Source organism: Penicillium citrinum, assembly GCF_028827155.1.
Source record: "Penicillium citrinum strain IBT 23319 chromosome Unknown utg000009l:1.0-4274883.0:1.0-4276374.0, whole genome shotgun sequence".
In the NCBI taxonomy this organism is placed as follows: Eukaryota; Fungi; Ascomycota; class Eurotiomycetes; order Eurotiales; family Aspergillaceae; genus Penicillium; species Penicillium citrinum.
Genome location: NW_026622694.1, coordinates 320,689 through 348,387, shown reverse-complemented (window position 1 = coordinate 348,387; position 27,699 = coordinate 320,689). Strand labels below are relative to the sequence as shown.

Sequence of the window (27,699 nt, the reverse complement as noted above, 5' to 3'; positions counted from 1 at the left end):
AAAATCCCGTATGCTCTATGTGTATTAAAAAAGAAAAACCTCTAGGAACAACGAGTAAAGTTTGCTATTGACTATTTTGCAAAAATGGCAAAAAGAAATTGCTCACGTCCAGATTTGAACTGAAGACCTCGGCATTACTAGTGCCGCGCTCTACCAACTGAGCTACGCGAGCTAGTAGATATTGACTGGCTCCACATAGTGATACAATAAAGTAAACACTGTTCCAGAAAGAAAAGTACGGAAGAAAAAAGAATGCCCCCATCCAGGATCGAACTGGAGACCTCAGGATTGCAATTCTGTTACCAGAATCGTCATATGACTTGATATGAGACCTGCGTCATAGCCAACTAGACCATAGAGGCAATTCATGGTAGATTTCCCGGACATTATGCCATAGAAACCTAAAGGCATCTTCAACCATAATTACTAAAGAGCATTCAGCCCTATTTCGACGTGCACAAATTCCAGACGAAAAACCCTATCATATTTTTACTAAGCTGTTTAGTTTCAGGCTTCAAGGTTCTTATGGACTTAAACTAGTAATCTGCAGTCCGAGTAGATCAAGTTTATACTATCAACTCTCCTTTGGAACACATAATTCCCCAGAGAAATACTAATCCTTTTACTCATGATATAAGGTGCCGAGCATAGATACTGACAACTAAATTATTCAATACGGGAAAGTTATTCATAATCTCGTGAGAGAGAAATAGTTCCATGCATGAACGCTCAAGGTGAGCTTAAATTTAATTACATAGCCAGTGCCTCCTTCTTAGGAGGGCACGCAAGAACGGTGGAGACTCTGGTAGAAGTAACATAGACCACGTCAACCGGGGGTTGTGACGGGTTAGCGGTTGCAACTCCAGTTACAGCGGGACCTGGAACGTTTCCATTGCTGTCTTGACCAGGAGCAGGCTTTCCATTGGGGGCTCCAGTCTGAACAGGACCTGTAGCGGTAGGAGCTACTTCATATACAGTGGTGCCAGCAACGAGTGTCTCGGTAGTTACAGAAGTAGTCTTGTCACGAGCAGGGCAGTTCTTGACAGTGGATGGGCAGCCAGTCACGGTTATAGTGCGTGTTGAAAGGATGGTCTCTGTGGTATAGTGGTGACCGTTTGCATCACTTGGAGCAGCAGGGGATCCGGTGATAATGGGCCCGGCGTTGGTAGTGGTAGCTTCAACAGGACAGATGGTGGTCGAGACGACGATGGTCTCAGTAGTCACGTAGGTGCTTCGGGCAGGGCAGTCAGTTACGGTGGAGGCACATGCGGTGATGGTAGAAGTACGAGTGGTGAAGATCGTGGAGGTTGTCAGCGGAGGAGCCGTAGGTGATGCTGTAGTTTCACCGGCTGAAGGGGAGCCTTGATTGCCAGAGCCGTTGCCAGAGCCGTTGCCAGAGCCGTTGCCAGAGCCGTTGCCAGAGCCGTTGCCAGAGCCGTTGCCAGAGCCGTTGCCAGAGTCGTTGCCAGAGCCGTTGCCAGAGCCACTGCTAGGAGCAGGAGTCGGCTCAGCAGAGGGACTGATGGCTGGACCGGTTTCAGAAGGAAGCGTGGACGTGACCGAGGGTGGCGCTTCGGTTGAAGCAGGAACGGAAGAAACGACAGGACCAGAACTCGGTTCGATCGGACGTACAGTAGGACGAGATGAAGGATGCGGCCGAGAAGAAAAGGTTACCCGAGTAAGAGAAGACGAAGAGGTGACTTCCGAGGGGGAGCCTGTGGAGGGAGATGTGATTTGACTCGGTGAAACAGGGGGGGATGATTGAACTTGGAATGGACGAGCTTGATGGGCCAGACGAGACGACAGATGTGGCTGCCGGGCTCGAGGATGGTTTAGTTGTGCTCAGGTGAGGTGGAATGATCGTGCTGCTTGGTAACGGATTGACAGATGAGGGGACAGAGATAGAGGCTACGGGTGTAGCAGTTGAGGAGGTGCTCGAGCTGGCACAAGAAGTTGTTGTCTCCCCGCTGAGGATCTTGATATCATCCAGGGCAGCTCTTGCTTGGTGATGTCTCACCTTGGGGCAGTGCAAGTAAATGAAAAAGGTTCCGCTGGAGCCATCTGCAGTAAACTGGGCAGAGACAGTAGCCCATGCAGTATTCTCTGGAGTTGCCCGAAGGTTTTCGTATCCGCCAACGTAAGAAGTTGAAGTGTCACCAACCATATAAAATGCAAGATCGCAAGAAACTCTTCGGCCGGGAATCGGCTTTTGGATTCGCCATTGAGCTGAGACTGTGTAGGTGGATCCCTCAACAAGTCCGGTGATAGGCTGGTAGACGCCAGAGATATCGCCGTTGGAGTGTAATGCTCGTTTGCTGTGATACGATAAGTATATGCTCAGAAATTGGAGAGAACGTGTCTTACAGATAATAATGACCATCAGCAGCATGCGGGTCGCTGAATACAACCATGTTGTCCTCGACAAGGCTCCATCCAGCAAGAGATCCAGATTCAAAAGAAGGATTCTGTAGAAGGTTGACCTCATGAGTTGTGCAAGTCGGAGCTCTCTCGGCTGTCGTTGAACTGGCGAGCAGCAGAGGCAGGATGGCCTGCCATATCCGGAGTTTGACTGAGAAGCGTTTAGTATAAAGATCATCCAAGCGAAACTGCCAAGCTTACTATTCATTATAGTAGATAGATTATAGAGTTGATTAAAAACAAAATTAATGAATGAATGGCCGATAGAGAGTGTGTAGGTGGTATAATTAGTATAGTTGCTGGTAAAAAGAATGGACCCAGTAACGACTGGAATAAAGAACGACTTCAGCACACACAATCAAAATTCCATCTTCGAGTATAGTAAGCCTTCGTTTCAATTTATAACATCCCAATGCTATCTTGACATGGCCTGTTGTTGGCGAACTGAGGCTGAGACTTTAAAATTAGGGCTCCACCTGTCGGCCAAAATTCCCCCAGCAAATCGTCAGCGGCGGCGTCGGGCTTGGCTACAAAGCGAACTTCGGCCACTCATTCGCGTGGATTGATCTTTAGTGATTGGCTACGGTTAAAATATCTTAGAAATATAGAATTCCGGCTCCCGGGCCTTAAGCCGCAAGTCAATAGTTCACCAAAGGCGCAACGCTAGCACGGGCGTTCCTGAACGGCTGCGGGGCTTTCAGCGAGGAAAGGCCTTGTCGTAGACGAACCGCGCTCGTTTACGGAGATCCCCGGAGGAAACCCTGATTGTACTAAAGGACCCTTGTTACTGATTGGATCGGATTGGATTAGTTGGAGAGGGAGGGGAAGTAGATGTGGTGGCAGTATTTCAAGGCCATGCTCGACCATTTTGTACATAGTACCACCGATGATATTTCCAGCCCGAAGCCGCAGTCGAAATGTGGTAGCTTTATTAATGTCCCACTAGATAGATGCAATATATTTAGAAATGTGAAGACCATGAAATTGCAAAAGCCATTTTCCCCCTCAAAGCCCTAAGATATATCAATATCTTTCCACGGCCATTGTCTATCTATTATTATATCACATTATAAGCATATCCAGATGAAGGGATAAATATGGCCCTCGCATTTATAGATTTTTGGTCTGACTTTTGTTGGCTTTATTGATGAAAAAAAGTCTAAGTCGTGCAAATCTTCTCAAACAATACCCAAAATCTTGCTAGATACTGATGACTATATAGGACTCAACCCCAAGGAATTTGACAGCCGCGTTGCACAAAAACCCCATTAACCCCCCAACTCCATGGAAAAACATAAGCCAGACATAATGATGATCATTTCAAAGAAATTTTCGCGCGTTCTGCCTATCATTAGCATGCTAACAAGAATCCGAATCTCCCAACGGACGGCAATCAAGCAATCACCCGTGACATCAAGTTACTTTTCGAGGACAGGTCTCTATATCTCTACCTATTTGATCTATATGAAACCAGTCTACAAAATCAATTCGGAGCCTCAGAAGATGACTCGAAATGCTATCCCCGGACTACGATTTGAGTTGTGGGTGATGATATCCTCTTACCTGCTCAAGAAAGATGTAAAAAGCCCATGCGCCTTGTGCTCAGGATGTTGAGAAATGCAGCATATTTTCGCAGAGAGCCGGTATTTTTGTCCGCCAATCCACTGAATATTGAAGTTTTTCGTGCTATAGCGAATCATAATGTATTACGCCGTGGTGTTACCGAGATAATATGAGATGATGCACGCTTTTCGAAAGGGCCTCATAAGCCTTCTCGTAGTGATCGTCACACAGTTGCGTGATAATTTGACGACGAGTACAGTGAAAAGTTACTAGGCGGCGATTTCAGTGTGGAAGAATACCGGCAATATAGAAACCCATTTGACGACGGGCTTTGGATTTCACTTTTGATGTCCAAGCCTATCATTAGTGGTCCAACGTGGAATTCGAATGCATTATTCAGTAGATGGAAGGATTTGAACACCATCATGAAAGAGGCCCATATGCAGCCACCCTGCAAGAGCAAATCGATTGCTTACCACTAGAAGTATGTTGGAGGGTCTACCAGGACTTATGTAGACAACAAGAAGCTGTGATATCTGGTAATGACGATGAAAGTGCTTTTCGCTACGGACCGAGACGATTACCTGCGTTGAAGAGAGTAACTATTACACCTGCTGCACATAAATACCTACTCCACAGCAACTTAGAAATAGCAAAATTCGAAGCTCTGAGACCTCTCAATCTCGATTTTTTCTCTCTACCAATTGTGGTATAGTAAAATATAAACGAGTAATAAACAACTCTAACGGCGCTCTATAGCTGCAATCAGTTCAATAGACGAATTCCAATTTTTGTTAGAAGGATCACTGTTTTCACTGGAAGATCCACTATATTCAATGTTTGGATTCTTAGTATAAACTGTCTAAATTTGTTCCAGTCTGAATTTCAATAATTCCGAAAGTATCACATTAAATTTCCGATTCTCTGGTATATACTTGGTTGGTTATTATGCATTCTGACTGACGTTATCTAAAATTAGATAATTTTAGATATATGGGTATATAACAGAGCCCACTGTTACAATTTGATCAGTTGTATATCCATTTAGATTCTAAAAAATAATGAACCAAGAATTGAAGAGTGATTTTTCTAACAATATTTGTTGGATTACGGCTATAGAGCATCGTAGCCCCCCCCTCCCATCAGCTCCTCTCAGTATCCATCTGGTCGCAATTCCGACATCAAATTCAAGACTAGCCACCGGGCTGGCTTGACATCATGTTCTTCATCAAGTCCACCACCAATGAGAAAGATTCGGTAATAACATGCGACTAGTACATTCTAGGAGAGTGTGAAGGGTGCCAGCATCAGAACTAACCATCCTAGGACTGAGATCCAATCCGTCTGAAATCCTTCTGCAGCTCCCACCTACAAAAACCCACCCAAGAGATATCAAAAGAACAAGATGAACAAAACTCCGCAGTAGAGCCCGGTTCCGAAATCAAGCTACACTGGTGTAACACCGCCGATCGCTCACCTTGCTGAGTCCTTTCGGTGACATTTCCTCATCGTGTAGACCCATTCATCGACATGGCCAATAGATTTGGGGCCATTATCCAGTTTCTCGCCCCAGCCCCCAAATTCAGAGAAAAGACAGCCTTGGCAGTGTTGCCCCATATCATGGTTTTTCCTGCAGGGCTTGGGGGCGGCAGGATTGACTTCTTACAGTGCGATGGAAGTAGCGGTTCAGTATGATCTCGGCGGCCCCGAAGACCAGGGGCCGATGACCCGTGTCAAATACGTAACCCTCCAGTCTATGCTTTATATTATTGACCATCGCTGGTAAAAGTCTCCTGGTGGAATCAAGTAAATGGCCAATGTCTATACTCATCTGCCATGGGTAACCTGGCTGTTGAAGATGTTCTAGGTCCGCCGCCGGCAGGCATGGACCTATCTGAAAACCGAGCACCTAGAGATAACGCAGTTGTCATTTCGCTTTGCGTGATAGCTCTGATAACTGTTATTATAAGATATGCTGTCAGGTTGACAGGGCCGACGCCTCGACCTGAGCTAGATGACTGGTTAATTGCGGCTGCGATTGTCAGTAATTGCTTCTATGCGTGGACTTCAAGCATGCTGACATGTGATAGATTCCCTTGATTGCACTTCTTGCAGCAGCAGTAGTTGTAGGGAAATGGGGAATGGGAAAGCATATCTGGGCGACAAGCCTGGACAAAATTGTGGAAGGAAAAAAGGTAAGCTCGTATACAATGAAGTAACCTCGGACCTAAGCTTACATTCTGGAAGGTCTTATTTGCCTGGCTATTCGTCTACATTTTCGAATTATTCATCATCAAAGCTTCTATATTGATGTTTTATCGTCGTATATTTGGAATGAATTGGATGATTTGGACGTGTCTGGTGCTGTCTGTGGCTTGGCTTTTAGGAAGTATGATTGCACTTCTTGTCTGCCCAGAGCCGATCCCATATTTTTGGAAAGAGATGATTGATCCCACCGGGGGAAGATATAGATACAAGTTTCTCAATTATTATATTGGGAATGCGGCGGGAAATGTTGCCAGCGATGTCTTAATTTTGCTGGTTCCATTCCCAATTGTGTGGAAACTTAAGATGAGGATCACGCAGAAGATTATGGTGTCTTCCGTCCTTCTCTTAGGTGTCTTGTGTGTGTCAACGATAAAATGAGTGGAGGAGATTGCTGATATTAACAGTGTTTGTGCTGCGAGTATTGTCCGCTTGCATTATATCACCTATCTCAATTCACCGGATCTCACCTGGGTCATGAGTGATGTCTATGTCTGGTCTGATATAGAGCCTTCTCTTGGTATCATATGCGCCAGCCTTCCGGCTATGCAGCCGCTAGTTCGATCTGTGATGAAGATGGAACATCTATTTTGCTTTCGCCGACAGGCACAGAATGATAAGCTCCCGTCTGTTTGTCATAATAGTATAATTAGTGGACGAGGATATCAGAAACAAGGTAGCAACAGCAGCAGCACGGGCAGTGAATTGATGCCTGTAGATAACGTCGATGGGAAAGGGGATTCAGGGTTCCAGCAATACGATGACGATGTGAGGTTAACAACTGTTGTCACTCATATTGAGTCCGAACAATCGCGGAAACAGAAGTCGAAGCTGGAGGAACTGTTGGGACCGGGCTTTATCAGAGTACAACATGACGTTGAAATCAGCATAGATTAACTTAGTACCAATGGATTTCTGTTGATCAGGTTCAATTTAATCTGAAGTTTCATCTATTTATACTTCTTCGCCTGACACATGCGCCAAAATGAAGAGACAAAGCAGCATTCTATGATTAAGTCTGCGAATGAATGGCAATACTTGGAGGTGGCCCCAAATAGCTGTCTTGAGCGCCACCAAGATTTAAGACTATCTTCTCCAGTAGTAGATTTGGATGATTCAATTTCAAACAAATAGCGTGTTCACCCTCCTCCGGGATCTGAACGTTATGTGTTCTCCGCCAGACACAATCCATGACAGAATCAAGCCAACTTTTAGCTGGAAGCTTATCAGGTACCTTGGTATCTGAAAGGAGATAGTGGAACGTAGGTTCTTGCCCGTTAAGCCCAAGGTCGTAGGACATTCGCTGATCTGGATCGAGGTCCAGAGTCATGTTGAAATAAAGAGTAACAGTGGCCTGTTTCCTATGAGAGAAAATGTAAATGGGATACTCGAGGAACGGTATGCTATACTCTTGTGGAATTTGTGTCCTGATAGTGATAGATCCTTCGTTTGCTCGCCCAAGATCCGGATGATGTTGGTATCCTTTTTTGACCCCTAACCCTAATGCAGGAATAGAAATGCATCCATCTCCCTCGACAAAGCCATGGAAAGATTTGGGAACTTGCCGACCTTTGACAGGAAGATGAACATGTTCAAAGTCACCTTCTTCGGATGAAATGCTGATCAGGACCTCCTCATCGAATTCCGTCGGTACTTGCTCCCAATCAATTGTAATTACTATTCGTGAATCATCACCGTCGGGATCAATCACACCGTTTGTTTCTGAAAGAAAGATCCATGGATATGGAGCCGAACACTTCCAGTGAATAGTTTGAGTTCCGCGGGTAAAGATATCAAACCATCTAGTACCAGGTCCATACCGGCTCATCAATCCAAGGGTCAGACCTGGAACAAGGTCGCGTCGACTAGGGTGCGTACGTTCGCTTTCCTCATTAATTCTGCCTGGTCGAACGCCTTCATGTCCCTCCACAGCTACTCCCATCTGTCCAACAATGAGGTTACTATTTTGGCCACGCTGTACGTAAGCCAATCCAAAGATAGCATCACGAGAAGGAGCATGCCAAGTATCACCATAGCCCATATGCGCTTGGCACATCATATGATTCCACTTTCCACCCAGTAGAGAGTGGAATTCCTGAGACAGTTTGAAATCGGCATCAAAAAGATCTAAGGCTTGCCGCATAAGTTTGTTTGCGGTATTGCGTCGTTGACGGGCGTAAAGTTGGTTGCGGGCTTGAACAACGCGAAGGCAAGTGAATATCGAACTGGACTTAACAGGATGCACAACAAGCTCCCAGAATGATGCTTTTTGATCTTCCGGGACGGTCGAATACACTGCATCTGCCTTTGATTCAAGTGCCAGCCATCTTGCGACAATATTGTCGGCTTCGTTGTAATGAAGTAAAGAAAAAGTCTGCAGGTCGATGTGTTCGTGCTTGCGCAGGCGAACAAGACGATCATATTCGTGCCAAATGGAGACGGTGTCATTACTTAGGCTTTTGTCGAAGAAATCTGCTGCAAGTGTACCCAGAAAATTTGGAATTATACCGTGATGAATGGAATTGATATCCCAGGCCATTGACATTGCGAATGTCAAAGGAATTTCTATCGGCTTGATATCACCAATGTTGAACACCCAGATCTTCCTAGCATTGCGTTGATAGGCCTCGTTTAGCTGATGATATATTTTCCCCTGTAACACACGTTAGAATATCTTCTACAAGGATAAAGTTTCGGGGGTTCCGTAAGACGTGCAAGTGAGTTTGAGTTGATCCACTTATAGCTTCGAGGAGCCCCAACGTACTCAAAATGATAGTAGATCTGACTTGCGTGTTAGTAGGTTGTAAAAGGTTGAGCTGATTCCACTCACTCCTGCGCCTCCGACTCTTGATCTCTGTGATTCGGATGGGAGACAACGTAGCGTCCCAAAGTTGTCATCAGCGAATAAAAGAGTAACATCATCCGGCACTGTGAATTCATTGGCCTGATAAAGATCTTGGACCTCTTTATATAGAGCGAGAGCTTGCGGCACAGCATCTTCTCGCCCGTGTACTTCTTTAAACAACCTTCGCTGTTGCTCGAGAACATCCCGGACAACAGCACCAGGATCGTTTGTGACCATACCCTTGTCGTACTCGCCTCTAATTCCAATTGTAAAATAAGATTCTAGACCCTTCGCGCGTATAACGCCTTTTCGAAAGAAATCAATAATCTCTTCTCTGTGGGTCGTCCAGTTCCACGATCCATCCGAGTGTCCCTCCTCGAACCATTCTGTTGTGGCTCGCTGCATCGGTTCGTGGTGTGACGTCGAGATACAGATTCCATATTCATCTGCCAGACGTTGATTATCTGGATCGTCGAGAAAAAAAAACTGCACCAGGGTTTGGGTACCCCGGCCACATAGCGGGCCACATAAAGTTTGCTTTCAGTCGAAGGAGTAACTCGTAAACCGTTCTGTAAAATTCCGAGTTGTAGCCTCCATATTTCTCCAATACCCAGCCAGTAAGAGCTGGTGCCTCGTCATTAATAAATATACCGCGGTATTGGATGCTTGGTTCGCCGTGGACAGTTTGCACGGGGAGGGCAAAGATCTCGGGGTGAAATTTATGTGGAACATCTGCCCACCAATACCATCTTCTTCCAGCATTAGCAAATATCAATCAAAATTGGAAATAAAAGTCAGTTGTTCAGGGTTGATACTCACGGGGACACACCTATCTGGTTGGAAAGTGTATATGCCCCAAAGATTGCTCCTCTCTTGTCACTACCTGCAATCACCAAGGCCTTTTCACAGCCAGGAAGAGGGTTCTCAACGACTGCGGTACTAAAGGATTCCCATTTCCCACGAATCGAACTGACATCAATTTTCCCTGCATTTTTGAGTTTCTTGATGGGCCAAGATGAATCGATAGAGCCGACAATTATAGCATTCAGACCACGAATTTTCAAGCAATTAGCTTGACTTTCATCGATGATTTGAAGTGGATTGGGATCGCTCTTGGTCACTCGGCCAAAGTCCCCCGCAAGTGCTCGGGATGCGTGATGGACTCCTTTGTAATCATTTGAGTCCACAAGAATCGTGGCACCGACCAGGTTGGCAAGACCTGGAGAACTGTCAAAGGTGACAAGTGATTCCTCGATCATAGCGTCGTCTAGTGACCAGCACGGAGTGTTGATAATGACAGACTTGGTTCTCCCACCACCTCCCCGCATCCCTCCCCGAAGACATCATTCCAAACAGCTCGCTAATCCTTCTATCTGCAGCTGAGAAGTCGCGGAAGTGGGATGAATCTTCTCTCGGTTCTTACTCCCCCGAACATGCCCCATAGTGGATCCAGAACTAGAGAATCATACGGCCATCTCCGTTGCCGGCCCATCAATCAGCGATCATAAAGCCTTGCCGATCCGAATCAACAACCGAGTCCAGTCCAGTTCCAAGCTCGCTAAACAGGTCTCGCGGTGTCAAAAGACCGACGGAAGAATCTCGGCGCGTCCCCGTGCGTGGGGGTGAATCCCCATGGGGATGAAGACGTCCCGAGCCATGCGAATTGCTACTCCACATCCCCGCATCCCCAGACACTCCAAGTACATTTCTTCTCAAGATGATATAGGGGCCCGCTGGCTCCTCTTTTGAAGACCCTCCAGAACGATCAATGCCTTGCTAAAATGGTCGATAAGTCAGATAACCAGGAAATTGAAAATGCCATTGGGGTTGGCATTCACGATGAAACTCCCGAAAAGAACCATACCAATTATAATTTGGTCGATAATGAAGTTGCCAAGTACGCCACCGATGGTGCTATCGAGATCGATACAGCCACAAATAAACGCCTGAAGAAGATGATCGATAAGCGTATTCTAGTGGTGATGATGATTACATACTTGATCCAGACAATTGATAAGGGAGCATTGTCGTTTGCGTCGATTATGGGGATTATGGAAGATGCCCACTTGGCAGATAATCAGGTAGGCCTTGTCCCTACATGGCCGCAGAGGCTCTAGATATAAATCAGCTATTGACTGTCTGTAGTATCAATGGCTGACTACCGTTGTTTACCTCGTGATCCTATGTGTTGAATATCCGGTATGTATTTTCCTGAGGATTCGGCAAATTTATTGCTGACTTGATCCAGGAAAATTGGATCATTCAACGAGTACCGATTGCCAAATGGCTTTCACTAAATATATTCCTGTGGGGAGTATGTATTGCCTTGATATCAGCAATGAGAAACTTCACCGGCTTGGTGATCCTGCGTGCTTTTATGGGTGCCTTCGAAGCAGCATGCCAGCCAACATTCGTGATCCTGAGTTCCACATGGTATAAGCGTGAAGAGCAAGGAAGTATTATAAATTTATGGTATGTTTCATTACCAAAGAAGAAGTGATATATATTCTTCATTACTAAGTGAGATAGGTATATGATGAACGGAATCCAAAATATAGTCGGTGGTCTGCTCGCATTCGGCTTCTCTTTCGTCCCTTCAAGCTCGCCGGTGAAGTCCTGGGAAGGCCTTTTCATGACATATGGTATCCTTACTGTTATATGGGCAGTATTTGTTTACTTCTGGATGCCTGATTCACCCATGCGCGCTCAGTGTTGGACGGAAGAGGATAAACAATTGATGGTCGAACGTGTGCGACAGAACCAGACTGGTCTACAGAATCGAGTTTTCAGAAAGGAACAAGTCTGGGATGCTATTACAGATCCTCAACGTATGCAGTCAACCCTGCCTTCTTCAAAAAGAACATAGCTAATGATGACCAGTATATGCCTTCGCTTTGATCCAGATTTTGACATCTATTCCCAGCGGTGGAATTGGTGCTTACGCAAATATTATCGTCAACTCCTTCGGCTATAGCACCTGGGAAAGTCAACTGTTGACTATGGTAGTTGGTGCTGTCACAGCTCTAACAATGATAATATCAGCTTGTCTTGATCGATTTTACGGCCACACAATTATTATCATGATTTCATCTGTGGTTCCATCCATCATAGGCACATCAATTCTTATTGGTATCCCTTTCTCACCTGATAAAAGAGTCGGCATGCTCATCGCCTACTGGATATTTTATTCTTTCTTCGCCGTTTCCTCTCTATCACTGGCTCTTCTATCTCGGAATGTGGCAGGCCAGACCAAAAAGTCGATTGTCATTGCTTCTAATTTCGTCTTCTGGGCCGCAGGAAACTCCATCGGTCCGCAGGTGTTCCGTGACAAGGACGCGCCACGGTACTACATGGCTTTTTCGATCCTTCTGGGATGCTTCGGTCTGGTCGTGATCATCCTGTGTGCTCTTCGAGTCTGGTACTCGATTCAGAACCGCAAACGAGACGCGAGGATTGCCTCTGGTGAGGTTGCGCCTGATGTCGATTTCACGCATGGATTTGAGGATATCACCGATCGGAAAAATCCTCATTTCAGATATTCTTACTAGATGATCTAAGGTCAAAGACTTTGAAAAGAAGCGGCATAAATGAATCGCCAGAATGAATATTATTACCTATATTTCTTCTTGCTCATCGATCTTATCATTGGAAGGCTATCTACCATTTACTAATACCGAAAGGGAGATCTAGCTACTTTTTTGTTTGATTGTAGCTCGAGTCATCTTTCAATACTTAGAGCCTGTCCGATATGTTACTAGAAAGCTCAAATACACGAAGAAAGACACAAGCAATAATTCATGTATCACTTGACTCGGCAACATTGCACTTAATCTGATGATAGTTACGGCAGATGGCTTTCAATTCTGAAACGAGAAAATAGAAATCTACCGAGAGATCAACAACTTGCTTCATTCTATGAACGGTCACGTACAGCTTTCGATCGAGGAGAGTGGCAGAAAGGGGTATTCCTTGAACGACCGCATGGAATTGCCGAATGGAGATTTGTAGAGTCAAGTATCCAAAAGTAAAGATCATAACTACGGCTCAAAAATTTTGAATTCAAATAATTGGTGGATGCCATGTCTTGGGTCTTCGAGTGACGGCTTTTTTCGATTCAGAAGCATTCGGGCAGATTTCAGAGTCATGATGAAGACCTTGCTGTACGATTATATCCTTATTACCGTAATAGTTGCCCCTTGGGGGAGTCTTCGAAATGGACCGGAATTGTCTAGGGAGAACAAAATATAAAAAGGCTGGATATTCGGAGTATTAATATTAAAATAGTATAGAAAGAAACCAAGCCAGATACATGTTCCCGCATTGACACCGATGTTACACTATTTTAGTGTATGACTATCAGGAGCAAGTGGCTCCAAAGTATCCATTGCTTGACATGGTGCACGCATGTTGATTTTCTTTGCACTGTACTTTCTCAGCCGGGGATATAACATCCCTTGCAACTGGATTGTAAACTCACGATGTATGGCTGTAGACATCTCTGAACATCCCATTGACCATCTGTGAAGGAATAACAAGCCTGTGTTCGCGTAAGGCAATGCTGAACAGATCATGTTAGCAGATTCTTTCATGCAGAACCGCAAGGATGAGAAATGATGGACAGTGGGTCTGCGTACCCCATAATGAATCATTGAATCAGCAGGGCTTTCCTCATTTCTCGGACTATTATCAATTGGAGACGAGTGCAATAGCTCGACAAGAGAGAAAAATATAATCATAGTAGTTGGTATCATTTTGGGAAGCGTTATATACTCGATGTTCTGTCTTGATGCCACTAGTAGCTCGAAATAAAGGTCAGTCCCGTGGCTGTTATCTTTATATTAGATGCCCAGCCAGGAGAACGTATCTCTGCAGTCCGAATAATTTCCTGCAAAGAAGGTTTTTTTTTAACTGTCAATACCTAGCAATGAGTACGATCTATCAAAATATTGCATGGGAAAAAAATAACCTGATATATCCTACCTACTATAACACTAGATATCATCAAGTGATGGGCATTTTTATGATCTGGCGCCGCAACTTCCGAAAAGGGCGACCAATATCCAGCTTCTAGCTGGTGAAAATCGCGGCCAATTACTTGGGATATACTATGATGATTCACCAGATACCCCTAATCGTATCAGTAGCTTCGGGGTATTCTCCTCTGGCTCTCTAGCTGGAAACCATCCGGCGGAGTTGGTTCAAGTTCAACCGGCGTTCCCTTGCTTCCGTCCTGAGTTCTCTCGGCTCGGTGCATCTATTTGGGAACAGTTCAGTTCACAAGATACTCTTAATAATGTCAATTCCATAGAAACATGCTCAATCGGTGCTCGTTGCACAGGGATGATTCTGAAATACCTGGATGGGCATCAAAAGGTACTTGGTCAATGGCTTGAAGACACATCAAAATATGTCACAATCTATAAGCAAGAACCGGTTTGCAAACGGGGCTTACGATTTTTCCTTTCGAATCCACAAGGGACTCTATTCTTGGAGCGAGTTGAATTGCGGTCATACGAATATCGCTCCTCTTCTGCTAATATACCCAACCAGACCATCGTCGACGCTGACTGCTCTGTGAGTGTTTGGTATTGATTGGCCTGTGCGAACTACGATTGAACTGAACCAAATAGGATACCATCGTTTGACTATTTTCATACTCTTCAGATGTGATATACTGTCAGAGATCGTAAAATTGAAGAAGTGCTCCATTGTTGGTGTACATCAGCTATATAATATTACGAGTATGTACGAGCATAATGGAATTATTTGACAATTAACTCCCACTCAATCTCAGTAGGTTCTTTCCAATAGTTCGTATCACTTCGCACAAACCCGATCTTCTGCAAGAGCCCAGCGCTGCGCTTATTATCTCGCTCTGTCTCCGCAATAAACCTTCTGACACCTCGTTTTTGAATCGACCACTGCATAATTGCCTCAGCAGCTTCCCTCGCAAGTCCACAGCCCCAAAAGTCCGGCGAAACTCCGTATCGAATTTCCACCATCTCCTGCCATGGTGGGAGGACAGGATCTTCTGGCTCTCTAGGGGGGAGAGATGTAGTAGACGCATCACGAATACCAGCATAGCCAACCCACTCGATGCCGGAAAAATTTTCTAAATTCGGACCTGAGATTCTTTCGAAATCTTGTCCTTCAAGGATAGATATTTGCGGAAGATTATCGTTGGACGTATTTGGTGTCCGAAGACCCACTGCGAAGTCGCCGATGGCATATTTCTTCCAAGATCGATTAATGTCGCGCGTTTTGATCACTTCGCGAGTTTCTTCGTCATTCCAATTTCTTGGAGGGAAGTGTGGACCGAAACCCATTTCACAGAAGCTGGCATCTGCGTGGAGGGCGGCGTAAAGGGACCTGTACGACTTTTGCGAGACGGCGATCGGCGTTGGTACGACGATCAGTCGAGGAGTTGTAATGATGAAGGGTTCTAGGCCTTCGTAGAGGGATATGCAAGCCATTGGAAGGATGCTTGGTGAATTATTTTCCTGCTTTTAATTTATCGCGATGACAAGGAGGGGGGTTGCAGAATGACAAGATATCATTTTCAATTTCCTCGACGGTTTTCTCCAATCTTCCCGTCGGGCTCCACAAGAGGATTAGTGTAAACCAGGGATTTTAACTGGTAAATTGAAAGAATCTTCATCGGATGGTACCGAGTTTCAATTAAATCAAATTTTCATATTGATAATTAATCACATTCAAAAATACAATACATGATTGAAAGAATGGCAGGGATCCCGATGTTGAAGCCCTAGTAAGCATCGGCAATAATGACCTCCGCAGCTTTCTCGCTGATCATGTAGATAGGCAAAGCAATATAATAGCCCGGAATTTTAGGAAAGACTGAAGCATCAACAACACGCAGACCATCGACTCCTCGAACTCGGAAATCGGCATCAAGCACAGCTTGAGGATCACCATCCTTTCCAATAGCAGCCGTGCAGCAAGCATGATGACCCCAAGCTTCCCTCTTGATGAAATTTTTCATGTCGGCCTCGGAAGTGACGTTGGGTCCTGGCCAGACTTCATCAAATCCTCCATCAAGAGGGATCAAATCCTCGAAGATGGTCCGGGAGAATTGCATTGCCTCGTAAACAGCCTGGAGATCTTTTTCATCACCTTCATCTGTAGTCACGCCACTGTCGAAGGAGTTGAAGTTGATGATTGGCGTATCCCGCGGATCGGTCGATTTTAATTGAACCGTACCGGCATTATTACGACTTTGCGCCTTGAGCGTGATCCATGTCCAATGTTGCGCATCTTTGAGCCCTTCGTAGGAATAGTTCGGATAATAACCAGGGAAGTTTACCGGAGCTCCCGAGACTAGAAGATCGGGCTCATCTTCAGCGACAGATGATTTCCGGATAATGGCAATGGCAATCCCGTTGGTAGAGTATGTGCCTTTGAAGAGAGGATCATTCTCCCATTGTTCAAGACAGGGGTCGGGAAGAGAATACATGAATGTACATTTGGATGTGAGGACAAAGTCGGTTGGTGATTTGCCAACCACGCCCATCTCGTATCTGTCCTGCAGATTTTTGCCCACACCCGGAAGATTCACGAGAGTCGAGATTCCAAACTTGGATAATTCATCTTCTGGGCCAATGCCACTTAGCTTGAGCAACTGGGGTGTGTTGAACGATCCGGCAGAAATGATGACTTCTCGTTTAGCATTGACGCTCCCAGGCTTGCCATTGGCCTGTGTCAAGGAGGCACGAGGATCCGCACGATATAGACTTTGTCCGCGAAGATAATCCACACCTGTTGCCCGGGGCTTGGCTCCATTGGTGTCAAAGCGAACCTTCGTCACAAGTGTGTTCAACTGAATATCCAAATGATACTTGCGAGAACCATCAGGGTTGACAGCATTGACAGTTGTCATTAGAAACTCTCGCGGTCCTGTGCGCTTGTATTCGGGGACATCAACGGCAAGAGGAACCTGATAAGGTCCTTCATCATAGTCTCGGGAAGGAAGAGGATTATTCAGGTCGCGCAGTAAGACGCCAGCGAGACCTGTAACCGTGTTGATCAGTTTGCCTATTAAGGATTGACCTGCAGCAGTGGCGCCAGCGAGGATGAGTGACAGTAGCTTCTGATCCTCGATAACAAGTCGCAAGTCAGTGAGACTTGTTGTGAGCCATCCGTCAAATCCATGTCCCACTATGCTGCTTGGAAGGTATCGGTTGCGCTCGAGTCTTTGGAAATATTGACGCATGTTGGCCGCAGACCAAGAGTCGTTTCCGGTGAGAGTTGCCAATTTCTCCCAGTCATTCTCATAAGGATAGATAGTACTATCAAATTTTTAATCAGAAACAGAGATTACGTCGAGAGAAGAAGAAGAAGGAAAAGGAGATAGGTATATAGACTTACATCATGGCATTATGAGCAGAGCAGCCGCCCAGAGTCCCAGCTCGAGGGTACAGAATACCCAGAGGGTCGGAGCCTGCCGGTGGATTGCTTCCAACATGAAGCTCGCCACTGGGAGTCCTATATGTCATTTTTGAATCTTCCTCCTGGCGTGTCAAGTTTGAGTAGTGATTGACGAAATAATCCCACTTCATGGGTTCATATTCAGTAGACTGAAGTTGTAAAGCAGGAACCATTTGCCGGGTAGCATTGCCTTGATCATCTCCAGCGTCAAGAAGAAGAACTTTGTACCCAGCAATGGCTAGTCGTGCCGCAAGAGGTCCGCCACCAGGGCCAGAACCAACAACAACATAATCATAGTCAGTAGGGGTATCTTCAGTTGCGGTCTCATTTGAAGACCGTCGCTGGGTGTTATGATATCGATGATTCGGTCTGTGAATACTGATTTATGGATGAGCCCAAATTCAATCCACAGAGAACACAAGCACGGGTTGATGAATTCACTCACGTAGCCTGGACGACGGCTGATAGGACGGACAATAGTCCTAACGTCGAGGAAAGACGCATGAAAGGCCACGGAAAGCAAGCAAACGAAGGACAGGAAGAAGATAAATGAGCGAGATAAATTAATCAGAACTTGAAGGAATGAAGGAATTGTATAAAGACGTCTTTGGTCTATATGTGTCTATATAAAGCCACCCTGAAGTCCCTGAAAACCTCCTTTGAAGCTCTCAACGGCTATAGAAAAGCCGTTGAACAATTACGGAATTGATCTTCAAGGCTTATGCCCGTGCAGTCCACCTTAGTATTAAAACATCTACGAGAGGGAATATCTCCGTAACTACTCCGTACTCAAAGGTCGTAATATCGTACTAAGTCAAGAATCAGGCATAGACCAATAGTAACGTATCTTTGACTCGTTTTGAAATGCATATCCTACTTGTACTAAGTAGAAAATTCTGTACAGGCACTGTTTTTTGAGCCATAGTCGTGGTAGCCAATGACAATATTGTAGTAGGAAAAGATTCTCGGCGTTTCATTCTGAATTAGACTATTTCTAGGTATTTTGACAGCCGTTTGACGCCGATCAGACGGCATCTGGCGCCACTAAATTAGCAGTGGGCCTAACGTCCTCTTGACATCCGTACATCCCGCGTCGTTGATCAGACGCCTATTAAGGGTATTGCTCAAAATCAAAACTTCTCCTCTAGGCCTGGCTTTATTTACTAGTGCCACGGGGAGCCTGAATCATGTTCCGAAAGTTGCGGGTTGAAACATGTGGGACACGGATTGTGGACCATTGCACCCGCGTTCGTATTCGACGGGGGGTCTTCTTCCGGTGGGATTGTGGATATCCAAGTCTAGAGCCAAGACCTTTTTCAGTGCTTAAGCGTAAGGTGCTTTTTGTTAGACGAAGGAAGGAATTGCATTCGAATTCAGGGGATAGGCCTGCAATCGAGTTTTGGCGCGTACTTTGAATTCTCGGTATTTTATTTGGTACTTTGTACCCTTGCGATGCTTCTGCAAAGGGCAAGGTTCTACTTTCTATATCGTACGGTTAAATTATAGTGACGTTTACCATGTTCGTAAGCCTAGTAGCTTGTTTTATGCGTGAAAAACAGAGCTCTAAAGATTCCATCTAAGTTGAATTTGTTCATGAGCTTGGAGAATGCCATTCCTAAAGAATGATAGTTCATTGCATTGCTTGAAGAAACTTAATAACAAAGAAAACTAAGAAGCCATAAAGTAGAAATTTAATGTAAGACACTTTCTGACGACCACTTATGGCTATGGGTAAAGCCATAATCACTTGTGACGATTTAGGCGTGCTTCACTGGAATTGTCAATATCCTCTAGTGGGTAGAAATTCCGCGTATCATCTTTACTCTGGACATGAAAACTATTCTGGACATGAATAGAATTATCGAATCGTGACCCATTTCCTCGAGAATGCGAGTTCATCCCGTAGGACTTGTTATGCTCAGTGTCGCCGAATAGCGTCGGAGATACGCGTCGCAGCAACGATCGAATGGCGGGCAGACAAGCACAGATAACTCCAACGTCGCACTCGATAGTACTCCAGTAGCCGATTTCAACATAATCCCCTGCTATGAGTCAGAATTTCATCCTCTTGCGGCCAGAATGGGTCTGTACTTACAAGTCAAATTACTCGTAGAAGCAAAATGGATAAGGGAATTGAGACGAAGAATGCTGACCAGGGTAACACTGAGGTTGAATATTAGCATTGTACATATTGGCAGGGGATATTGTAATCACATACAATATACCAAGACTAAACATGCACATGACATAGGCTTTCTTTCTCAGGGAAAGATTCAAGTTCCAAAGCTGTCGCAGCGGAAGAGCCATGACAATTATATCAAACAGCATGTTTATTGCTGCAGCTGCCCATCCCTGTGCATTTATGTGATTGCATTTGTAATTTCCTTCACCATCCCAGTGAAGCCATGCTCCAGGTAAAGGCCTACACTGGAAGACCGAAATCAAAACAAATGAAATCAGGTAGCAGACATTCAGTCCAATAACAAAGTATGTCACGTTGCGAAATCGACGTTCGGGGAAAATTCGGAGGTAGAAGCAGCAGATCGATATTTTGGTGAGTGGGAGGATACTGAGATAGAGCAATTCATCCCAGAAATATAACTGTGCCAGAAGATTAGCTTAGCGATCAACCAAAAGTGTAACGGGAAATGTGTGGTACTAACGTATAAAATGTGCGTGATGTTTTGAAAAGGGAGTGTCCACATATCCCTTCCAAGGCCGGTATCAGCCACTATAAATTAATCAGTAAAATAGAATTGCAGTATATCAAATTGGAAGCACTCTTACAGACAGCTGAAATTGCCGAAAGTGGGATGAGGAGTATCTATTCGTCGTTAGAAAGATGAATCATGAATCTCGGTGGTAGTTACATTGGTCTCACCATTGTTAAAGCCATAGTCCAGTCATCCATGCCAAAGGTACCACCACAGCACCTCAGGCGCGCTACCATGCGCAAGATAAAAGCGACAAGAGCGATGATTCCACCAGCTACACCTGCGTAGGAAACGATCTTTGTCCTATCCCTGATGGGAGTCTCGCATGCTATTGAGGTGACATTTTTCGTGGCTTGTTTTTTTTTCGTTTAGTTTTTGCGTACCAACAACATCGGTAATGTCCAACTTACTCAAAGACTGTCGAATTGTGCAACTAGAAACCACACATTCTTCTAGAGCAGCGGTGTATTTCGCGTCTGTACACAAGCATGCCTGATCAGTTGGGGCACATGAAGCCTCCGGCAGGGCTTTTTTCATGCATATAAGCTTCTGATTGTCAGCAAGCCATCAAACAATTGGAAGAGATTACCCCAGATATTTGGCTCATCTTACGGCACATGGTGGCAGGCTCGCTCTTAATTGAGCTGCATTGGCTATGACGGTAGCAGGCAAAAACACGGCTGCCAGGAGAATCCCACGCATAAAACGCATTATGAGGCTGAACAAGAAATATTCATTGGCGATGAAAGAAGGTAATTCGGCGAGTGTGGCCTGGAAAAAAGAGAGCACTGAAGAAATGGGAACTGAGATTATGCAGGCTCTACATTCTTCCCCTAGTCTAGTCAAATGGGTCTAATCAAAGAAGACCTTCACTTTAGTAAGGAGTACATCATGGAAGTCGTGCAAATTAGCTTGCAGTAAACTTCAATTGGAGATGAGGTCTTTCAATTTAGGGCCCAGACACGTTCGAGCCAGCCGCGTGGGATCATTTAGTGGTTTATCTTTGCCGATCAGTAGGAGGTACTTTTGGACAATCCTTCAGACAAGGGTGTTATGGGGTATGCTGTTTTAGATTCCTGCACGGAGTAGTTCGGGCATGCACTAAAAAACACGGCTTAATCACAAGATAGCTCGCTAAATCCAGATTCTGCTCGACAAAGAGGTTCCTATATCAATTAAGATCTGCACCTATACGAACACTGTTCGACCTTCATAGCCGACCAGTCTCTATATAGTCTGGAGCGTACAAACCCCGGTCTCATACTGCAAAAGAAGGAAAGAACAAGCCCAAAAGACGGCTCCACAAATAAGCCAAAAGTCAAATGAGCCGTGATCTGCATTCGGGATTTTTGACATTTCTCTCCACTTTGGAGAATTAGGTATTTGCCGCTAATCAAGCCCCTTTAGATATCCACTTCTGAAGGGCCACAAGGATGAAACAGGCCCAATGAACACTATGGCTATTGGGACCTCGAACCTTCATTCTCCACAGATCTAACAAATAGATATTCTCCTTCCTGTCAGAGGCATGATCGCTTTTTTTATGACTTGCTCCACTATTATTCCCTCTTGAGGAAAACGGCCAAGAGCGTAGCGCAGAGTTTGATCTGCGCTGTCATACCGTTGGGATAACCGTCAATGCCTAATTTGCCAATTCTGGGCTTAGAAAGGGGTTGGTCTTTTCGCGGTGTCTGGAAATATTCTCATATCTCAGTATTAAATGTATAAGGATTGATTCTTGCAGGAGGGTATTCTTGAATCAGGAATTTCAGTGAGCTCAAAAGATAGATTCACGATAGTCAACTTTTCGTAGGAATCTTATACTTCATCATGCAGTCTAAAGGAATAGTGAGCTGCTTGCATCTATGTACTACCCAGTCAATAGAGGGTAATTTGGAATTACATGAGGAGTCTGACATTTCTGCATCGTTTTTTACCGAATGGCGTTCCTGGAGATTTATGCATATTTTTAATCCTTGGTCCAATCCGGAAACGACTAGAAATCTCCGGAGACCAATTGACCTTGCCGAAATGAGGCCCGAGCTACTCCTGTTTACCGGTTGTCTCGGCAGTTAACATGTGCAAAATAAAATCAACATGTTCTTGAGTCCATCCAGGGGGAATTAATTAATCAGCGAGCCTTCAGGGCAAGAAGGGGTTTCATTCCTATCATTCCTATCTATAGGTCCTGCCCCGGTTTCTACAGTCGTACTCCAGATCATTTGCTTTTGATCTAGCCTTACTTTCAATCATATTAGGAAGCGGGAGTTGGTTTTTTAGAAAATGCGCATTTTTAGCCCGGGACAACTGCTCTGGCAGTCCTCTCTTGTTGCTGCTGTTTATGGCTTTGCAAACTTCCATGCTGGTGACCATCCTAACCACCAAGGTCTGCATAAGAAATGCCCCTTTGCCGATATTCCAGATAATGTGGCAGCAGACCACGAAAAGAGGTTCTTATTTGACACTATGAGATCCCCAGTTGATAGTAAGCAGCAGCCAAATTGAACCATGTGCCTTTATACTGATAGCTCTTGCGAATCCAGTCACCGGTGAACATGAATTCCAGCCACCGAACTTTGAAGGTGGTGATCAACGCGGTCCTTGTCCAGGTCTTAATGCTTTGGCAAACCACGGTTATATTCCTCGAAGCGGTGTTGTTTCGGTAAGATGAATTCAATCCCATACGGCTACATGGTGTGCTAAGACTATTGAAGTTCGGAAATGTGATTGCGGCCATCAACAAAGGTATTTGATCAATATTTAAGCCCGGAACTCAAACTAATCTAGAACCGCCTTGACAGTGTACGGCATGGGTGTAGATCTGGCTACAATCCTAGCTATAATGGGCACTGTCTGGACGGGAGATCCATTATCTCTTGATCCTAGTTTCTCGATTGGTGGTCGCGATACTGGTGTCAACAACCTTTTGAACAACCTCGGTGGACTTCTTGGTATGTATTTCAGTAACCCAACAATTGACGTACGATTTCAACTGACCAATTCAGGCGAGCCTCAGGGTCTGATCGGTTCTCATAATTTCATTGAAGCGGACTCCTCCAACACTCGCGATGACCTATATGTCACCGGCAACAACTATGCCCTCAACATGGACAAGTTCATGGCTTGGTACAACATGTCTACCGACGGTACCTTTGATATGGATCTCATGGCGAAGCGCGCAAAGGATCGTTTCCATGAAACAATCGAGACAAATCCAAACTTCTATTATGGCCCAGTCACCGGACTCATTGCGCGAAATGCTGGGTATATTTTCCCAGGGAGGTTATTCAGAAATCATTCTCGTGAGAATCCGGAGGAAGTACTGAGTAAGTTTCTTTCTTTCTTTTATTTCTCTTTTTTGAGGGTTTATTTGCCATTCCAAGTGTTACCATGCTGACTTTGCTTACTAGCCAAGGCCCATATACGAAATTTTTTCGCAATTTACGGCGAGGAGGGCAATTTCACATACCGCGAAGGATGGGAACGGATCCCTGAGAATTGGTTCAAGACCCCAGTGGATTATGGTCTTATTCAATTGAATTTGGACACCCTTGCTTGGTTGGCTGAGTATCCCGAGCTTGGAAGGTGAGAAAATACCCCAGATATCTTAATCAAGAGCAGCCCTAATCCTTTCCTTTAGTATTGGTGGAAATTTGGGCGAGGTGAATAGCTTCGCTGGTGTTGATCCAGCAGACTTGACTGGGGGTGTACTCAACTTGACCAATATTTTGGAAGATAACAACTTACTCTGCTTTGTTTTCGAAGTATTGAAGTTTGCCAGTCCAAATGCACTATCCGGCATTTACAAGACTCTTTCTGAGCCATTGGAGTTCATCACCAATGCTCTTGCTGAGCCTTTGTTGAATGTTACCTGCCCGGCATTCCAGGACCTTCAGATGGGAGGAAAGCCAATCTGGGAAGCACTTCAAGATGATTTCCCCGGAGCATTGAAGAGTGGCCGTGCCTTTTAGAGGGAATTTATCAATGTACCCTGGGAAGTGTCCGCGAAAGCAGTATGCTATAATAAAGACTCTTCATGTTGCACTTAGATGTATACTATCAATGTCATTTCGAGTATCTATCCTTTATACTAGTGCTAGAGGTAAGAACGGAGCCGCAAAGAAGATACAACAGTTATTGCTGGGCTAATGCCCCCCCTTCAGAGTAAGCGAAATGGCTACAGAGAGACGTAAACCCATGAGACGAAGAAGAGCTGCCGACAAAACTGAATGTTCAAATTGAGAACGAAGACTTATACATCTAAACTCCTTTACCAAAGGCAAAATCAACCCCTTGTTCGAACATAAGCCCAAGTATAATAACCCATGGTACCCACCACTCCAATAAGTGACAGTAGAGTGAGCGACACCCCAGTCAATATTCCCTGTTCAAAGAAGCCAATTTTGAAACCAGCTCTTTGTTTCATGGATGAAAGTGGGGAGATTGCCTCGCGCCAAAGAGCGTCTGATTTCAGCGTATTCTCATTTGCTAAAATCTTTTGTGTAGCGTAGGCCTTCGCGGGGGCATTTATGAGTTGTGGGCGAGGGATCTGGAAGACTTCCCTGGAGTAGCGTGTATCATGGCTGTAAAGAGTATTTCGCGGAAGAGCAGGTCCGACTTGTTCCCGTTGTCAGCGGAGTCTGGGGTTGGTGAGGAATGAAAGGATGTATAAATTTACCTAGCATGTGGCTGGGGACGTGGTTGACCCATGAAATGTCAGCGTCGATGAATTGTGTGAGATACTTTGCCGAGGCTGGTTCTGCAAAGGCATATGTTGCTGTGAATGTTTCATTGCTGTTTTAATTTTGTTAACAGGATTCTTTTGGTTGGAGATGAAGCTTACAAGTTCATGTCAATGGCATCGTCTAGGCTGGTGACGGGATGTACCACGAGGAGCTTCTCTTCGATCTTCTTCTTGAGTAGTGGTGATTTTCTAAATCTTCAGTGACCCTGCTCAGATTCTTGCCATTTTTGTGCATAACATACCGATTCTGAACCTCAACAACTCCCCAGTTACTCCCAGAGACGAGAACACGCGCGCTTCGTTCTTTGTGGATAGAGTCTAACAGCGCGGATCTTCGAGATGATATCTGCTGTTGTCGAGCCTCTCCATTCTCACCTGCAAGGTAGCGAGAAGAATGCTGAATCACAGCCTCGATGAATGGTTTCATAGCGAACTCATTAACTAGAACGACATCCGGAGCGTAGACAGAGCGACCACCGAGTGCGAATCGTGCTGCCACCAATGCTTGAGCGGCTTCATTGATATTGGCAGTGCGGTCAACAATTGCCACGGTTCTAGAGGCTGCAGGCGAAAGCAATCCCTTTGGAGACTCTGATTGGATCTGCGAAACGAGAAAGCAATTATTCATGAATGAAGAATCTGGCCTCTGTGACACGATCGTGAATGTATCATGGTCCAGCGCATCAGGTAGGATCTTTCGCAGGATAACCGGGAGAGACATTGTTGTTTGTGGGAGCTTTTGAATTGATTTACAGTTTAAGTAAGCTATTCATATTTCGACAATATTAGTTTACATGAAGCAACTTACCTCCAAAACGATGCAGTTTCCTGCAGCCAGTGCAGCGGTTAAAGCAGAAATGATGGAAAAGAATAAGGTATGAGTCGTCGGTACGATATAGACAATACCAATACCACACGATGCATCGAGGTTATCTTTTCCATTCTTGATGCGATATTCAATCTCCAGATCCTTGCTCATATCGAGCGAAACATAATGTGTCCTCAACTCTTGCAAAGCCAGTACTACCTCCGCGCGGACTTCTGAGCGTGTATGACCCGAATCAGTGCGAATAGCATCTTGGATTTCTGCAATATTTTCAACGAGAATAGATTGGAGGCGCTGGAACTGTGTTTGGCGATATCGTGTGTTCTGCGTGCGGCCGTCGATTTTCGCCGCGACAATGCGCGAGAGCTCCATATTGACAGAAAGAATATTTTGGTATCAGGGTTGAAAGAACCTTGAACCCTGTTGAGATCTTAATGATTAAAAAAAGGATATTACATGTGTCTGTTTACCCCGTAACTTGGCGTCGCCCGCAATTATCTCGGAGCCATACAAACCCTCATCGGGATGTGGGGGAGAAAAGGGCGCGTGGGGGATTTATTCGGTGTATGGACTTTATGATCATGGATAAGTGGAAACAATACTATCTGGTGTTCTGAATGTCCTTGTATTCAAGAAAATCCGAGAAACTTCCACTTCTTCGAAGAATTTACACCGTGATAGCGAGAAAGTTCTTCATTATGTCTTCTACAATCACCGCCACCACCACGACAGACACACTCTCTGTTTTGGCCGACTACGAGGTGCATCACAGCAACTCTCAACAGGAAACATACAATCACGCACCTTCAATTAGCTCCCAGCCATCTGACTGGCCAACTGATCATCGTCGCATACCAGCATATCGTCCTGTGCAGTCGAATCTTAGCTACACCGAGCGTCCGGCTGGAAATGGGCATCCTGCTGAGTATGCTTTTATTCAGGTCATGCTCCACGGTGTTTGGTTAAATGCGGTAAGATACCCTTATAAGTAGGTTCAATCATAGGGTCTTTATTCTGACTGAATTAGTCTATCGCCCGTCTATGGCGCTTCACGGGGGGAAGAATAAACGACAAGATATTCCATTACGAGGTTGGAGGAGAATGGTAGATACAACAGCCTGTCAATTTCACTCTATATTCTTTGAAAACTTCAATAGTATCATACTTTATTTCTGTATACTCTAAAATCCTTAATCCTTGAATCGCATAGTATCAAGAAACTTTGCTACAAACTATATTGTTTTCAAGTACTGGCCCTAACCCCAATTCCATCGACAACCTCCCCAAGTTTCGTACCACCAATATTCATCGGATTGGAAGGCGAAAGAACGTACAACATCCTCGCCCATTGTGGAATCCTCTCTCCATCAGAAATAACATCAGGTGTAACGTTTCTCCAAGCATGATTCGTCCCTCTCTGCACAGCAACATCTCCCCGTTTAAGCAATCTCGTCTCCCCCGAATCCAACACAAGCTCAACCTCACCCTCCAACACAACGCCGTAGTCAAGAGACACAGTCCGGTGCATCGGGCTAAGGGCGCCGGGTCTCATATCCACAATTCGACAGACAGTTCCGGTGGAAATTGTGATACCCGGTGGACTGGTTAGGTAGTCTTTGTACTCGGATATGTCGGTGTCGTTGTTCAGTTCGGCAGGGAAATGAGAGGATGTATATGCCAGACTAAAGTCTGCACCATCGCCAATGGGCTGAACGGGCATTTCTTCTGGGAGGGTGCTTGAGAAGATTGCTTTGCCTGATTCATCGTGGGTTGTTATGAACCGGTTTAGAGGACGCATTGTTTTGGGTGTTTGAGTGGCCATTTCGAGGGAGTGATTTGGAAATTTTCTGCGATTCTCGATATCCGTATGTGCTTTAGC

The 27,699-nt window shown here is 45.1% G+C and overlaps 11 protein-coding genes across 11 annotated transcripts; 4 read left to right on the top strand and 7 right to left on the bottom strand.

The window, feature by feature from the left end:
- Positions 1 to 750: 750 nt before the first annotated feature.
- On the bottom strand, positions 751 to 2,626 carry N7469_009618 (carbohydrate binding domain-containing protein; the record flags this gene model as incomplete). The annotated part of the gene is made up of 4 exons (XM_056648523.1): positions 751 to 1,715; positions 1,768 to 2,315; positions 2,365 to 2,569; positions 2,620 to 2,626. 4 exons carry the CDS (start codon positions 2,624 to 2,626, stop codon positions 751 to 753), a joined length of 1,725 nt encoding a protein of 574 aa, XP_056495654.1.
- A 3,191-nt stretch (positions 2,627 to 5,817) lies between these two features.
- Positions 5,818 to 7,143, top strand: N7469_009617 (uncharacterized protein; the record flags this gene model as incomplete). Its single annotated transcript, XM_056648522.1, has 4 exons — positions 5,818 to 6,021; positions 6,072 to 6,176; positions 6,229 to 6,605; positions 6,654 to 7,143. 4 exons carry the CDS (start codon positions 5,818 to 5,820, stop codon positions 7,141 to 7,143), a joined length of 1,176 nt encoding a protein of 391 aa, XP_056495653.1.
- Positions 7,144 to 7,258: 115 nt separating this feature from the next.
- On the bottom strand, positions 7,259 to 10,350 carry N7469_009616 (glycoside hydrolase family 115 protein; the record flags this gene model as incomplete). Its single annotated transcript, XM_056648521.1, has 4 exons — positions 7,259 to 8,881; positions 9,077 to 9,555; positions 9,584 to 9,840; positions 9,911 to 10,350. 4 exons carry the CDS (start codon positions 10,348 to 10,350, stop codon positions 7,259 to 7,261), a joined length of 2,799 nt encoding a protein of 932 aa, XP_056495652.1.
- A 468-nt stretch (positions 10,351 to 10,818) lies between these two features.
- N7469_009615 (uncharacterized protein) lies at positions 10,819 to 12,639 on the top strand (the record flags this gene model as incomplete). Its single annotated transcript, XM_056648520.1, has 5 exons — positions 10,819 to 11,172; positions 11,237 to 11,290; positions 11,340 to 11,563; positions 11,621 to 11,919; positions 11,972 to 12,639. Coding segments are annotated over 5 exons (1,599 nt in total), but the record flags the coding sequence as incomplete, so codon positions are not given.
- A 2,214-nt stretch (positions 12,640 to 14,853) lies between these two features.
- On the bottom strand, positions 14,854 to 15,564 carry N7469_009614 (GNAT family N-acetyltransferase; the record flags this gene model as incomplete). Its single annotated transcript, XM_056648519.1, has 1 exon — positions 14,854 to 15,564. The coding sequence occupies one exon, from the start codon at positions 15,562 to 15,564 to the stop codon at positions 14,854 to 14,856; it is 711 nt and encodes a 236-aa protein (XP_056495650.1).
- Positions 15,565 to 15,857: 293 nt separating this feature from the next.
- On the bottom strand, positions 15,858 to 17,995 carry N7469_009613 (GMC family oxidoreductase; the record flags this gene model as incomplete). Its single annotated transcript, XM_056648518.1, has 3 exons — positions 15,858 to 17,397; positions 17,477 to 17,905; positions 17,982 to 17,995. Coding segments are annotated over 3 exons (1,983 nt in total), but the record flags the coding sequence as incomplete, so codon positions are not given.
- Positions 17,996 to 19,279: 1,284 nt separating this feature from the next.
- N7469_009612 (putative integral membrane protein) lies at positions 19,280 to 20,961 on the bottom strand (the record flags this gene model as incomplete). Its single annotated transcript, XM_056648517.1, has 8 exons — positions 19,280 to 19,578; positions 19,632 to 19,699; positions 19,755 to 20,137; positions 20,200 to 20,267; positions 20,324 to 20,360; positions 20,418 to 20,602; positions 20,661 to 20,799; positions 20,863 to 20,961. 8 exons carry the CDS (start codon positions 20,959 to 20,961, stop codon positions 19,280 to 19,282), a joined length of 1,278 nt encoding a protein of 425 aa, XP_056495648.1.
- A 1,572-nt stretch (positions 20,962 to 22,533) lies between these two features.
- Positions 22,534 to 24,221, top strand: N7469_009611 (peroxidase family protein; the record flags this gene model as incomplete). Its single annotated transcript, XM_056648516.1, has 7 exons — positions 22,534 to 22,735; positions 22,794 to 22,912; positions 22,965 to 22,995; positions 23,052 to 23,201; positions 23,256 to 23,576; positions 23,661 to 23,835; positions 23,891 to 24,221. The coding sequence occupies 7 exons, from the start codon at positions 22,534 to 22,536 to the stop codon at positions 24,219 to 24,221; spliced, it is 1,329 nt and encodes a 442-aa protein (XP_056495647.1).
- A 314-nt stretch (positions 24,222 to 24,535) lies between these two features.
- N7469_009610 (uncharacterized protein) lies at positions 24,536 to 26,192 on the bottom strand (the record flags this gene model as incomplete). The annotated part of the gene is made up of 5 exons (XM_056648515.1): positions 24,536 to 24,867; positions 24,929 to 25,044; positions 25,094 to 25,183; positions 25,237 to 25,730; positions 25,803 to 26,192. 5 exons carry the CDS (start codon positions 26,190 to 26,192, stop codon positions 24,536 to 24,538), a joined length of 1,422 nt encoding a protein of 473 aa, XP_056495646.1.
- Positions 26,193 to 26,518: 326 nt separating this feature from the next.
- On the top strand, positions 26,519 to 26,928 carry N7469_009609 (uncharacterized protein; the record flags this gene model as incomplete). Its single annotated transcript, XM_056648514.1, has 2 exons — positions 26,519 to 26,791; positions 26,848 to 26,928. 2 exons carry the CDS (start codon positions 26,519 to 26,521, stop codon positions 26,926 to 26,928), a joined length of 354 nt encoding a protein of 117 aa, XP_056495645.1.
- A 135-nt stretch (positions 26,929 to 27,063) lies between these two features.
- N7469_009608 (cupin domain-containing protein) lies at positions 27,064 to 27,642 on the bottom strand (the record flags this gene model as incomplete). The annotated part of the gene is made up of 1 exon (XM_056648513.1): positions 27,064 to 27,642. The coding sequence occupies one exon, from the start codon at positions 27,640 to 27,642 to the stop codon at positions 27,064 to 27,066; it is 579 nt and encodes a 192-aa protein (XP_056495644.1).
- Between the last annotated feature and the right edge of the window lie 57 nt (positions 27,643 to 27,699).